Raw genomic sequence first — 14,482 nt, 5'->3', positions numbered from 1 at the left:
AAGGAAATCATCATCCATCATTCCGTCGACTCGAAAAAACAAAACGTGGGCACACACACGTACGTACACAACTTGCAGATTGAATCCAGACTGCGCTTGTGAGTCTTCTTCATTCTTGACGATGATGATTTTTTTTTTTTCCCTTTTCACTCTTCTCTTTTTTTGTTTTTGTTTTGTTGTTGTTGTTGTCGTCGTCCGTCCTTAGAGTCGTAAAATCGTGAGACATTCTCGTCGAGAAAATGAGGGAGAAAATGCGGGTCGACGCGTGCGTGTGACGAGAACGCGTGTTGACTTTTCATTAAAAAAGACGCACTCGCGCCGCTCACGCACAAATGAGAGTCGCGCGCCACTGCATTTCTTTTTTGCCTTCCATGGCATTTTTTCGATTGACAATCGGCTATAAATAGTTTATTTTTATTTTTTATATTTTTGGCGAGAATTGATTTATTTTTCTCCCTCCCCGCCCATCTTTAGCGGGTCAAAGCCGTTTCACGTCGTTTGAACAAATTCATTACCGTGAATTCCATTTCTTTGGGGAGGGCAAAAAAAAAAAAAAAATGAAAATAACGAAATGTCATGTCGTTACCGTTTTCTCTTATTTCTTTGAACGCAAAAAAAAAAAAAAAAAAAAAAAATTGGAAATGTCGCCAATACAAGAGTCAGATTTCTGGGAATAATTAAAAAAAAAAACTTGGAAGAAGAAACGACAGTCCCGGACGGCCGAGTGATTCGCAGCTATTTTCGAATGAATGACTTTGTGTTGTTATTGTTTTTTTTTTTTTTTTTTATGGTGTTCCAGTAGTCGAGAGAAAGGATGGTAATTCGAATTGTGTGTGTGTGTGTGTGCGAAGCGACGCCAATAGCAGCCCTTTTTCGTTCACAGTGAACTCGCCGTATAGAGACTGTCGTAACAGCTAGCCAGCTATAACTATGGGCCTCTATTCAATTCGTTTTTCTTTTATTCTTATGTTCGTTTTCTGTCAGTGCGTCTATTCCCGTTAATTCAACTGTTGAATGATTGTCGCCGCTGCTCCTCCTAGTCGACGGGTAGCTATCCCGCCAAATTCGGGGTACTGTAAAATGGACGGCAATGAATAAAGAGGTGGGGAATTACGCTCGATTGGAAATGAGATTTGCATTATGCAGTCGTATACAGACGAGCGTTGTTGTTGTTGTTGTTGTTGTTGTTTTGTTGCGAGAAAAAAAAAGGGGGGGGGGAGGGTTTATTTTCATTGATCCTCTCCTTCGATTTCCCATTCAATGATTCCGTGCTGTTACTAGATGGTGCTCCTGCACATGGTGATGGGAATGCGGTCGATTCGGGTCAGCGGGTGTTCGCCATGAAAACACGGCCAGGAAATCCAGCTTCTGTTCCGGAATTCAAAAATAATAATAATAAAAGAAGAGAGCTGCCATCAATAGCTTCTTTATTCTCGCCCATCAAACATTGCCATCAGGTGTGTATAGATTTTTTGTTGATATCTCTACATTAGTCTTCCCTCTTTCTTTTTGGGATGCTCGCAGCGAATGGTGAGACGATCAAACGCGCACTGTTTATGTTTATTTATTTATTTTTTTTTGTTTTGTTTTGTTTTGTTTTGTTTTGCGGGTTCCTTTTTCTCCCATTTTGATCTGTCGTGGTGACGTGAACGGAATTGAGCCATGGCTGGGCGAGAAAAAAAAAAATGGGTGGTGTGTCCTTTGGTTCTGTGTGTTGAGTTGGGACGACCCGTAATGGACATATTTAAAAGGCAACAGATAAAAAAAAAAAAAAAAAAAAGAGAGAGGATGAAAAAAAAAAAGGCAGATAGAATAAGGTCTGCAGCCGCCGCGTGATGGAAGGGAGGCTCTCACTGTAAAAAAAAAAAAAAAAAAAAATAAGCTGTTGTGTTAAGCTGCCACGGGATGCTGTGTTGGCTGCCTGCGGGACCCGGCGGCTGCTCAGTTGCCGGCCGTGATCAGACCGGGACGCAGAGTATTTTCTCTCTCTCTCTCTCTCTCTCTCTCTCACCTATTTGCACTTGTAAAAACGTGGAGAATCCGGTCGTAAAAAAAAAAAAAAAAAAAAGTCCCGCGCCAATTTTCACGCCCTTTTTTTCTCTTAATTTTTTTTGTTGTTGTTGTTGTTGATTCGACCTTCGATAGCCTCTTATTGAAAATAGCCGCTTCTCTCTATTTTCGGCATTATTGACACTTTTATCGGCAGATAGTGCGCTCCATTGTTTTGGCTTTTGTTTTGATTGATGAACCCATTCATTTTGACTCGCAGAAGAAGAAGAAAAAAGAAAAAAAAAAGATTGCGGTGGCCGTGAAACGGCAAAAGACTTTTGCCGACCGTCCAGCGGTAAATGAAGGAGGACAGCCCACATCTGATTGGCCGCACAGCACCGCCGCACACGTGTTTCGACGTACCGGCCGTTCCCGCTGTGTCCGCGTTTTTTTTGTTGTTGTTCTTTCTCTCAACTGTGGGGCCAGTTGGAAAGAAAAGTGCCGTTGTGCGTCTCTATGGATCTTGCCGTGTTGCTGCTGCTGCTCCTTCTACACGCTCACGTTCAGCAGACACGCTTCAGTCAAGACTGACGGCAACCTTTGACAGGTAAGCCTCACTCTCTCTCTCTTTCTCGGATCGTAACGGATGGGACAAGGAGTGGTCCTCTTCATTTCTATTCTTCTTTTTTTTTTATTCGCCGGTTTTCTTCTTCTTCCCCGCTTTCCGTATAGATAATATTTATTTATATTTCTATATATACATATGGTTTCCCGCCGTTGATTATTCACGCTCACGATGTGTTTTTCAGACGATCTTTCGTGCCCCTTTTTTTTTTTTTGGGAAAAATTCTTTTTGTGTGTCTTCGCCCTTTTTTTTTTCTTCGGGATGATGGCGATTCGCATCTAAAGTCGGCGTTTGTTGCGTTTTCCTAATTCATTGGTATCCTCCTGCCAGCCTCCCCCATTCATTCAGATCAGGGCTCGTGCCCTCGTGATCTCTTCATTCGCCTTGTTGTTTTTTGTTTTTTTTTTTACCTTTTTGTTTTGGCTGAAGCTATTCGTGAAAATCATTTCAATGGCCCGAACGCGATTGAGTTTGTACAAAAAGGGGGTTTCTTTTTTTATTATTATTTTGCTCGCGTTAGTGTGCCAGCAAAAGAGTAGAATGTGGCTATAGGGTTGAGGTTGGAAAAACGAGGTCATTTCCAAAAGATTCACGCGGGATTTGAACGCGCGATCGGCTCATCACGTGCAACTGTTTTGTTGTCCCTTTTGTTAGCGCTCTTTTTTTTTCTTTTCATTTTGAAAGCTACGGCGCTTGTTGTTTTAAACGCTCGTCCTATGCGTCTATTCTCTTCTCCTTTTTTTTTCAACATCTCTTGTTTTAGTCGTGTGGATCTCTATCGGATGGAGGCCACAAACTCGCAAAGCAGCAGCTATGGAAATTCAAAAACAAAGTTGAATGATTGTTTTCCTCGTCTTCTTGCATCGTCTTGATGTGCTTTTCCGAACGCAACAATTTTCCGTTAAGAAAAAAAAAAGAAAAGGGAAGAGAAGAGAAGAGAAGAATAATTTCTTGTTTTTGCGTCTTCGATGAAACGGAATGCGCAACTGAGAGTCATCCGTGCTGTGGTTGGATATAGTCTTCGAGTTCTATATCGTGTTATTTGTTTGCTATCCTTTTGCTCCGTTGCCTTTTTTGAAAAAGATAAAAACAAAAGAAGAGCAACAAACAAATGAGAGCGGGGGGGGGGGGGAATTTTGAATAAGAAACCCGGTCCCGGTCGCTGAAATTTTCTCTTGTATTATTATTTTTTTTTTTTTTTTTTACGTCAAGGTGTTTTTTCCCGTGAGCGCGTTTCGATTGAACGGTGTCCGACATCGTTCTCGGAATCATTGCAATCCAAGTTGACCGTCATTTCGTTTTCCTTTTTGTGTTTCCCCCTCTTTTGAAATCTTAATCGGAAATTAGGTTTCGTTCGTGGATGGTCATTTTTTTTTTTTTTTTTATAATTATTTTCGTTCATCGCGGGAATTCTGGAAAAAGAAAATTGTTAAGTTCTATTGTTTTCAATGAAGACCATTTGAACTGTTTGAAATCGTCATCACGTTTCGGTTCCCATCAACGCCTAGCGAAGCGAAGAGTTTCATTAATTCATTTTGCTAGACAGATAGAATTGTCCGTCTCTTTTTATGAATGATTTCCATTTGATGGCTCTGCCCATTCTCTTGCCTTTTTCTTTTCCATCGTTTCTCGGAATGCGGCTCTTGCCAGAGATTGTTTAGAAAAATTCCTCCACTTTGGCCGCTCGCTGTTACCCGGAAAGTTCAACGGGCTGCTGTGTACTCGATCCTCAATCGAATCAGCAGATTTTTTCTTTCTTTCTTTTCGTTTTCTCTTCATATTTTGATTCTAAACGGACGAATCCCGAAACGAAGAAACCGTCGAACAACAACATGAAAATGAGGAGGAATTGAGCATCAACCCCAATCGATATTTAATTAGGCACCACACACACATACACAGACATAGAGACTGGGTAACAGTATGGCACGCAGATACACACACACACACACACACACACATACATAACCCGGATCTTGGTTGATCATCACATTCTCTCTCTCTCTCGCTCTCTGTCTGTGTGTGTGTGTTGTATGCCGAGAGAATGACGTCACATCATTTCAAAGTCATCAGTCGAAGAACTTGTGTGTGTGTCCGTCTGTCTATGTGTGATGTGACTGTTGAATCAAAACAGCACAGCCCAAAAGAAAAGTCGGATCCTACCGACATTCAATTTTTTTTTTTTTTTTTTTTTTCTGTTCTTTTGTTTTCTGTCTTTTTGGTGAAGGAAAGGAAGAAGAAGAAGCTCGGAAAGATGTGATGATGAAGATGAAAGAGAGGAAAGCGCGCGCTTGTCAGATTCTCGGCAGGTTTAATTTGCATATAATGATGGCAAAAAGCAAAGGCAAAGAAAAACAACAAGATACAAAAAAAAAAAATATGTTCGGGCGGACGGGACTGTCCGTGAAAAAGCCACGGTTTACACACACACACAAAAAAAAAAACAACTAAAAAATTAGCTTTTTTTTTTTTTCGTCGTGATCTATCCGTGCCGTCCGCGCCCAAAAAAAAAAATCAAATCTGAACCTTATGGAGGAATAAATTTTTTTTTGTCTTATTTTATTAGCCGGGCAGTGAGAGACAGAGAAAGAGAAGGGGGTGGGGGGAAATGAGGAGCCAAAAAAAAAAAACTTGTTTTTTTTTTTTGTTTTTTTTTGAGGAATAGAAAGAAAGAGCCGACATCTTTTTATAGCGTGTATCCATTCTCCTTTTTTTTGTTTTTTTTTTTGATTCCGTCTCTTCTCTCCTATTCACGTTCAAATTGCACCTGCCATTGCACGTTGTGATCGATGGGTGTGACTGTTGTGTTTGATTTACATATCACCGGAATTATTTATTTCTTCTTTATCCGAAGAAAAAATAAAGAGAGAGAGAGAGAGAGGATTTCTTTTGGGTGCGAGTTGGGCGTAAACATTACTGCCGTTTTCTTGGGTGGAAATGAGGCGGGGGGGGGGGGGGGAGAAGAGAAGCCAGAATTTGCGGTTGTGCTGTTCCTCCTCTTGGGCGTCCCGTAAGGAGAAGATTTTAAGAAAACAACAACAAGCAAAGAAAAAAAAAAACAAAAATGACGTCACCTCCCTCGTCTTAAAATGACTCGGAAGGGAACGCGCAGACGCAAGGTATTGGTGTATACCTTATTAGGCGAGATCCTCCATCAAGACGGCACCACCACCTTTTTTTTTTCTTTTCTTTTTTTTTTTACCTGTCTGTCTGTGTATTGCCAGCCGCGGTGAGTTCTCAAACAGTCCCTCACGAGCAGGCGAAAAAAAAAGAAAAGGAGAACTTTTCATCATCCGTCTGGCTGTCCCTAATTTGCCATTAAGAGGAGTTCACGATCACGCGGGCCGCTATTCATCGCAGCGCAAAGGGGAAGGAAAAAAAAAATTAGCAAGGTGCAAGACAGAGCGATGAGATGGGGGGAAGGAAAAAAAAAAAAGAAAATTTTTTGAATATTGATTTCCCACTTCTGGGTACCTCCTATAGTCGTTCAATTTTCTCCCCTTTTTTGGGTAAAAAAAAAAAAAAAAAAAAAAAAAAAAGGGTTTTCTTTCCGTTTTGTTTTTCCCGCAAAACGGGAGTTCTACGCTTTTCCATTAGACGGTTTTTGTTTTGTTTTTTTTGACGGCGCCTACCTCAAAGTGGTATTGGATTGGTTGTCGATTACGTCACCAACGCCTCATTGGACGATTGCCATTCTTGTTTTATTTACAGTTCTTTATTGTTATACTCTCGTGTACACAAACGAAAAAAGCCCGTCACATGACGTCATCCACTATTTTTAGAGTGGCGCCTTTTTTTCTTGTTCTTTTTCACGTAGCCTGAAACACGTTGGATCGCACGAGTCCCGCTTAGTTCGCACGACGTTCAAAATTTGTAATCGAGTTTGTCCACCGACCGTTAGATGGCGTTTTCTACTTTCTACCTTAAGGCACCAAAAAAAAAAGGAAGAAATCCGTTAAAATTCGTTAGGCAAATTACGTTGTTGATATAATACTTAGCTAGACACGCACCAAAGTACTAAACTGTCTCGACGTTCGTTTCAAATTATTCGATTGTTTCTGTTTTTTTTTTTGTTTTTTTTTTTTACTTCTTTCTATTCTGACGCCTTAACTGTGGGTGTGTCCTTGTCCCTGATGGATCGGCTTTCCGTGGAGCGCGGTTTAATTAAGCGGCAATCCCGACCCGTGGCCAGTAAAGATATGACTTGGTCCTCATGTCGATGTGATGAAGCTATGCGCGGATGCTGCGGGACACTGTCTACATTTACTCATCGTCCAGTTGCGTAATGAAACGAACAGAATGGCGAAACGGAGTTGCAACAAAGAGTTGTTTTTTTGTTTGTTTGTTGATTTATTCAAGTTAGTTTCACTTGGCTTGTTAGTCATCGATGTGTCGGGGAGGCTGTTCGCGAAGATGATGGGTTAGAATGTGCAGACAATGAGATCGGAAACGGCGGGAGAAGCCCTCAAGGAACGGGGAACAACTCTAGCGTGAGTCATGTGAATTCTTGGTATCCCGAATGTTTTTTTTTTTTTGGGGGGGGGGGGTTTGAATGTTTTTTTTTTACGGCCGACCTCATCGCGCAACTTTTGCCGATTCTGTGCCGTTCCTATTCTCTGCGCACGGCCGCGTTAGATGGCGTTCGCGCACCGCTTCCGGTTCCGGTTGACATTTCCCCTGCGGGACCTCATGACAAAGGGACTTTCTGAAGTGGTGGCGTTTCGTGGAATTCAATTTTATTCAGTTCAATTTTTGAGACTGTTCTTTTGCTTTCCTCTCTACCTGTACGCGGCATTCGTTAATTGTTTCCCGCTCGTATAAATACCTCGTTCTTTCCTTACTCACTTTTCCTATCTCTCCTAACATTTTAAAGCGCGTGAGAAACGTAAGAAAAGATAGAGCACATGAAAAAATGCCCGGTCGGAAGTGGGGAAGATGCCCTTTCCCCCCCCCCCCCCCCCCCCCCCCCATTTTTTTTTTTTTTTTTTTTTTTTTTTTGTTACAACAAGTTTATTTTAAGCTGTTACACGATTGCAGAAGTGCCGGCCGTTGATTAGATTCAAACAAATTGAGTATGGAAAGGGTCAAAGATTGAAATGTAACAACAAAAAAAAAAAAAAAATGGGGTTACCTTTGCGCGGGAGCGATAAGTGGTTCCGCTCGGCTCCCATTATCTTCTTATTTCGTTTACAAATGTCTTGAATGATTTTTCTTATCTAGTCCTCTGTATCATACTGGTTGTGCTAAAGGCATTATTTATTGAAAAGATCCGGCCGTAAAGCCGCTTGCACGGGCAGCGTCTTCCCTAGAATTTTGTATCGATAATCCGTCACATCCGGAACACCTTAACCTTTACGAAAAGGGTAACCATGGGCAACCCCGTTGATGAGAGAAAACGAGCGCCACAGAGAGAGAGAGAGAATGAACCTATTTCCCGGAAGAAGAAAACATTTCATTCATACGCCATATTCTATCGTGGCTAAAAAGAAACAAAAAACAAAAAAACGAAGTTTTGCACAGATGGGGGGGGGGGGTGGAAATGTCACGCCGGAATCGGCCCACGTTCAAGTTTGGCGGATGAACTATTAACGAAATATTTATTTTCACTTTGCAACAATTTAAAAGAAAAAAAATCGAAAATTCGTGAAAGAGAATTCCCTAAAGAGTTTTCCATCAGCGGATTCAACAGGTGAAGAAGAAAAAGGTGGGGAAATATGAAAGAAAATGGGCGGGCGGGAGTGCGCGCCGTGCGACAGGTGAATAAAGCGCATCGAATACCAACCCGTCCAATCCAACGATATTTTCCGAAATAGCCCGACAGCTGATAGTCAATTCGAACAAAAAAAAAAAAAAGAAAACAAGTAGCAAGTGACGTCATGGAATTTCAAAGACATAAACACGTCACCGATGACCAAACGATGATTGGCCGTATTAGTTTTTTGTGGTCATGGTCGTAAGCGCCATCTGGGAAAGAACGCGAAAAGAAAAAAAAAAAAAAATGTTTGCTAAAAAAAATTCTTGCGTCATCGTTTTCCCGATTTTCGGTGCTAATTTTTAAGTCGTCATCGTCTTAGTCACGCCTTTTAAGTTCCTCTACCATTTACAGTAAATCTAACCGTCAGCGTGTAGTAGTATAGCAAAAATGAAAATGGCTTCTTTCTTCTTCTTTTTTTTTTTTTTTAAGTGCGAATGACCTTATATGGGCATGGATGTTTTTTTTATACTGCAGCGGTGGCAGACATTCACGCGTGCCCGTGTGCACCCTCATCGGATAGAACGTGAATTTCTTTTTATTATTTGAAAACGAAAGAAAAAAAAAAGGAAATAAAATAATAAACATAAGGTGGTGGCGGTGGGAGGACTAGGAGGTGGGAGATTTGAAAGCGCCGGCGCGGACTTTTTCTCGGAAAACACACAACAAATAAAAAGAAAAAGAAAAATCTTCAGAAAGAACGGAGTCCCATTCGGTATAGATAAGCTCTTTCTCTGTGTGTGTGTATGTGTGTATGTGTGTGTGTGTGTACTTTGTAGCCTATAGCGTGAATGACGTGACGTCACGGAATGCAGCATAGGTGACGTCACCCCGGTGCTGCGCCGTGCGAGTCCCGGTCGCTACTAGGGGCGGAGCTTGGCTTTTCCGGTTCGTTCATTCATAGAGCCGTGAGTGGACGGCTTTCGTCCTCAGTCTCCCGCCAGACTTTGTTCAAGATTCACGTGTTCGTTTTGTTTTTTGTTTTGTTTTTTTTTTCTTCTCCCCCATCGGTTTCCCCAACGTCTTCGATTTTCCTTGCACTTTGCATCTTAACCCCCCGTCAACCACCGGTTGGAATTTTTGAAACGTTTCGAATTTCAATTCATTTTCAACCGGCCACGTTCAATCGTCTTGTGTTTTGTTTTAAATCCTCGAAGAAAAACAAGCGACATCAGCACGTGCCCTTATTGTTTCTCACATTTCACGCCGAAAAACAAGGCGGTTTTTTTTTAAACAAAAATCTATTTCGTGGCGGGAAAGACAAAAAAGGAAAACACGCTCGCGCCTAACGGCACAAACGAATACGGGACGACACGTAGACACGCCCGCTCGATGATCCATTCTGACGACATTCGGTAGTGCACGTGTTGTTTCGATTGGCTTGAATTGTCAATCATTGACCCGTCATCGGGTAGCGACCAGTCGCTCAGTGCTTCGGCGGTTGGCGGAGGAGCCCCACCGGCACAGACTGGTCCAGAGTCTCCTCACGCGTCCATCGGACTAGTTGCGGGAGCCGAACGAACAGCGACCGGTAGCCAACATTCGATTGTCCAGCCGAGCGATCCACTGACGGAATCAGCCATGATCATGGAAGGATTAGAAATGTCGTTCGCCGAGGCCAACGTCCACTTCCATCACCTGCTCAACTTTGACACGTTCAAAGCCGAAATGCCCGACGATTCGGCCAACGTGGCCGCCATGGAGCGGCGGACGGAGACCAACAACGTCAACGACAGCCTCAACACGCCCGGCATTTCCAATTTTATGGATTTGCCCATTTTTTTCGGACCGTCCGTCGTCCTGCCGACGCTTCCTTCCGTTTTCAGCGGTAAGACGGATATAGAAACAAATAGGAACGTTCGATATAAAATTCATTTTATGACGTTTACCGGTACTTACGCTATTGCTGGGTCTCCCTCCTTTTTTTTTTTTTTTTTTTTTTTGTATGTGTTATGGTCTGCAACGTTCCAGACGTGAACGTCATCGTTGTGACGTCACCAGGTAAACCCCCGCGCCTCAGGCGATTAGAAAGGCCGTTGGGGTCTCATCATCTCCATTTTTTTTCCAATGAAAATTTGCGCGAAACATCAGCTCACCGTGCGCCAGATAACTTGATCGGTCTCTTTTTGTTGTTAAAAAAAACAAAAAAGAAAGAAAAGAGAGAGAGAGAGAGAGAGACAGACAGACAGACAGACGGGTCAAAGACAGACAAAAACACGCGAAAATATTTTCAAGTGTGATGTCATCCCTGTTTTGATTATTCTCCTCCAGCTCACGTCATCTGTCTTTTTTTTTTCTTTTCATTACCATATTATACATTTTTTTTTTTTTTGTTATTTTTATAGTGGACCTGCGCTAAATCGGAACGTGTTGTTCCTGTCTTTTTTTTTTTTTTCTTTATCTAGCGCGTGATTTCTAATCTGCGCGCTGGACCTTGTAGATCTTATGCACATACTTGGCCAACGACGGGACGGTCCCGAGCTTCAGAAGCCGCTTCGTACGAAAAGGTGGAGTAGGGAGAAACACACACACACAAAAATGAGAATCAAAAAATTCAAAAAAAAAAAAAAAAAAGGGCGGACAAGGAGAATGGGAGTGTGTGTGTGTGTGTGTGTTACGAGCGGGGGCCTCTATCCTATCTTTGGCTGGAGTGCGTGATGTCATTGTCTGTTTTATCTCTTGACGTCATTCAGCCGTTCGGCTATTGGTTGCCAGCAGAGTGTTGTTAAGCAGCACGGGCCACTATAGCAGTTTGCCCCGACGCCGCAACATCCATCCTCTCATTTCTCGACATGCGGGAGGGAGAGCTGGGAGAAACCGGGAGGCAGGGGTGGGGAGCGCTATATCGAGCTTGTCGCCCAATGTGGTATTTATTCCCGCAAGACAACAGGTTTCCTCGCTTTTTTTTTTTTATTATTATTATTTTCTTTTGTTTATTTTTGGGGTTTTTCAAAAACGATCTGCTAGTTGTTCCTTACCAAGAAGCTTATTTTCCATGGCAACGCTGCGTGATCGTGAAAGCCATTTTTTTTTTTCTTTTTTTCTTTCAAAAATCAAAAGGTGATTCGATTTTTGATTTCTTGATTTCTGAATTTCTATAGCATCCACGCGCCATCTGTGCAATGGCTTTCATTTCGACATGCGTTTTTGCATTGCAGCGGGGGCGATGGATAAAAAAAAAATATATATATATATATGTTACGAGTTTCGGTCTATAGAAGAAACAGCAAAATGAAAACGACGAGAGATAGTCGATCGATTCGCGTTTATATTGATTTATTGTTCGATGTCTATGCGTGTGTGTGACGGTACTGCCGCCGCCGTCAACCGTTGGCGCACGCCTCCCTCCCCCACCTCCCCCCCCCCTCCTGCCGCTTCGGTTGCTCCGGAACCAAATAACGAAACCGCTCGGCGACTGCTGCTGGGCTCTTTGCCCGGCGCGCGCGCTTTATAAACCGTGCATGTCGTACAGGGCTATCCGATCAATACAAAGCGGAATTCTCTTTCCTTTTTTTTTTATTTCCATGTTTCCTCTTCTGTACTTTTCTTTTCTTACTCTTATACCACTGCCTCTGTCTCGAAGGAGAAAAAAAAAATATATATATATATATAGCGGACCGGAAGTGAATCGATCGCTATAGTCTCTGCCAAAAAACATAAACAAACAATTGCAACAGAAGAACGGGAAAAAAAAATGATTCATCCGCTATGATTTTGTTTTTTTCACGTTCTTTTCCGTTCAAGGTTAAAATGTTTGGCGTTCTTCTTTTTTACGTGTGTACCACCTCCGTTTTGATAAAATCGTTTCTCAATTGCGATTAAATATGTCTCAATTAACGATTGAATTGTTTGTTATTGTTTTAATCGAAACAGGAACGGTACTGGATTCTGATTTATGTCTGGACGAACCAACGGCGGCTGAACTGCAACAAGTTGAAATCGGATCGAATTGCGGAAGCAGAAGTAGCAGCAGTTCGACGAACGCAAGTTCCAGCAACTCCAGTTCGAGCAGTAGCAGCAGTTCGAGCAGCAGCAGCTCGTCGAGTTCGACGTGCAGCAGCAATCCGGCGAGCGTGGCTGGCAGTCCGGCCGGAATTATTCCAGTCGACGAGGATCTGGACGTGGCCATCGACAGTCCAGTCAGGCCGGAAGGCGGCAACGACAGCCACAGTCCTCGAAGGAGGGCGGAAGAGGCGATCGACGACGACGACGAGACGTCGATCGAGATGTACCCGACGGACGGCATCCATCCGCACGCTCAGGTGTCTGCCCAGCAAAGCAGGCTGATGAGCTATCGCGGTGTGTTCAGCTCGACGGCCAACAGCAGCCCGGCCGCGTCGGGAGGAAGTCACGGACATTCAGCTGGACACCTTTTGTCCCTGCCCGGCCCAATGCCCAGCACGCCAGACATCCTCTCCCCCAATACGGGACTGGCTTCCATCAACTGGATCTTGAACACTGCGGCGGCCGCGGGATCCGGACCAGACTCGAAACCTTCCCTCCTGAACCCGCTCTTCTTCTTCGGCAACGGCCCTCATCAGCCGGAACAGCAGACGGCCGACAAATCGTCCAGTGCGCACCAACATCACCATCAGCAGCAGCAGCACCATCACCACCATCACTTTGACACGTCGCAGCACGGCGGCCAGGAGATGACGCAGCTGGTCCAGCAAATCAACTACGACAGTCAGTCGATTGAAATGAGCAAACATTCGAACTCGTTCCAGCAGACGGCGGGAGACGAGTCGTACGCGTCGGCACCTTCCAATCCATCGCCGCAACATCAGCCTCCGCCCAAGTACCAATGGTCCGGCTTTTCACCTCCGCCGCCGTCCGTCGCCAACGACTACGGCGCTTCGGCCGCCGCCCAGCCGCTCATCCCCAAACAGGAGCCGTTGACGACGCTCAGCGGCGGAGGAGCTTATCCGGGCGGCAGCAGCGACGCTGGCGGCAATTATTCCGGCAGTTCGGCGTCCAGCACGGCCGGATCTGCCGGCCAGGTCCGCTTGGCCGATTACACGCCATCGACGAGTAAAGGGCACGAGATCCTGTCGCAAGTCTATCAGCAACAGGGCGCGAGCGGAGCGGGCAGCGGACCGATCCGGCTCGTTCCGGTCAAAGCCCGCCGCTACCCGGTGCGCCCGAGCAAGACGCCCGTTCACGAGCGTCCGTACGCCTGTCCGGTGGACTCTTGCGACCGGCGGTTTTCTCGATCGGACGAGTTGACGCGTCACATCCGGATCCACACTGGACAGAAACCGTTCCAGTGCCGGATCTGTATGCGCGGCTTCTCGCGCTCCGACCACTTGACGACGCACATCCGGACGCACACGGGCGAGAAGCCGTTCGCCTGCGACCAGTGCGGACGCAAGTTTGCCCGCTCCGACGAGAAGAAACGGCACGCCAAAGTTCATTTGAAGCAGCGGGTCAAACGCGAGTCGTCGCACCGGCTCAGCAACGCCGCCACGTCGGCCCATTCGTCCTCGTCCAATTCAACGACGACGATGGGCCAATTGGGTGGGGCCAGGAGCGCAGCGCAAACTCCATCGACCAGCCGGAGCGCTGTATCCTCCCCGTCGGATGTGATCTCAGTGCCATCGTCCCTAGCTCATAATCTTATGTAACGACACACACATTTTCATCGTTCGCCCCCCCCCCCTCTTTCATCATCAAACGCTAATCAATTGTTAGCGCGTTCATAAGACAAAACTACGTAACGCACACAACACGCGCAACTACGAGGAGAAAGCCAAAATGTGTTTTTTTTTTTTTTCTTTTTTTTTCTTTTTTTTTGTTGATTGTACAACCAGCCGAAATGCTTTAACGTTAACTGACTATTTAAAATGTTTGCACAAAACGGGGCATCTAAACGTCACCTGTTTTTTTTTTTTTTTTTTTAGTTTTATCGCTGATATTATTATTGTATTACATATTTGTCTATTGTGTCTTTTCCTACTTGGTCCCTCATTTTTGATTTTGTTTTTGCTGCATCGTCACAAAGTCGCACACACACACAACAGCAGAGAAAATGTGTTTTTGTTTTTTCTTTGGCTTGTTGATTTTTTTTTTTCTGAGATTTTTTTTTTTTTTAAACGGGGATTGTTTTTGTTTACCTT

At 44.2% G+C, this 14,482-nt stretch overlaps 1 protein-coding gene across 2 annotated transcripts; it reads left to right on the top strand.

Moving 5' to 3' along the window:
• The first annotated feature begins 1,245 nt into the window (after positions 1-1,245).
• Positions 1,246-14,022, top strand: LOC130686456 (early growth response protein 4-like). 2 transcript variants are annotated; one of them, XR_008999884.2, is made up of 3 exons: positions 1,246-1,457; positions 2,270-2,596; positions 12,240-12,377. XR_008999884.2 is itself a non-coding variant. In XM_057509588.2 (2 exons), exons 1-2 carry the CDS (start codon positions 9,948-9,950, stop codon positions 13,988-13,990), a joined length of 1,998 nt encoding a protein of 665 aa, XP_057365571.2. In that variant the 5' UTR covers positions 9,688-9,947; the 3' UTR covers positions 13,991-14,022. The 2 variants fall into 2 exon arrangements, 1 of the variants encoding a protein (XP_057365571.2); XM_057509588.2 differs by lacking the exons at positions 1,246-1,457; positions 2,270-2,596 and adding an exon at positions 9,688-10,194 and having other exon boundaries at positions 12,240-14,022.
• The last annotated feature ends 460 nt before the right edge of the window (positions 14,023-14,482 follow it).

Source organism: Daphnia carinata, chromosome 2 (genome assembly GCF_022539665.2).
Source record: "Daphnia carinata strain CSIRO-1 chromosome 2, CSIRO_AGI_Dcar_HiC_V3, whole genome shotgun sequence".
Taxonomy (NCBI): Eukaryota; Metazoa; Arthropoda; class Branchiopoda; order Diplostraca; family Daphniidae; genus Daphnia; species Daphnia carinata.
This window is presented reverse-complemented; position numbering and strand designations above follow the sequence as displayed.

Excerpts from the sequence above, each read along its gene's own strand:
- LOC130686456 (XM_057509588.2), top strand. The coding sequence starts at position 9,948 with ATGATCATGGAAGGATTAGAAATGTCGTTCGCCGAGGCCAACGTCCAC. Across the intron at positions 10,195-12,239 it reads GCTTCCTTCCGTTTTCAGCG|GAACGGTACTGGATTCTGAT; the intron begins GTAAGACGGATA and ends TAATCGAAACAG.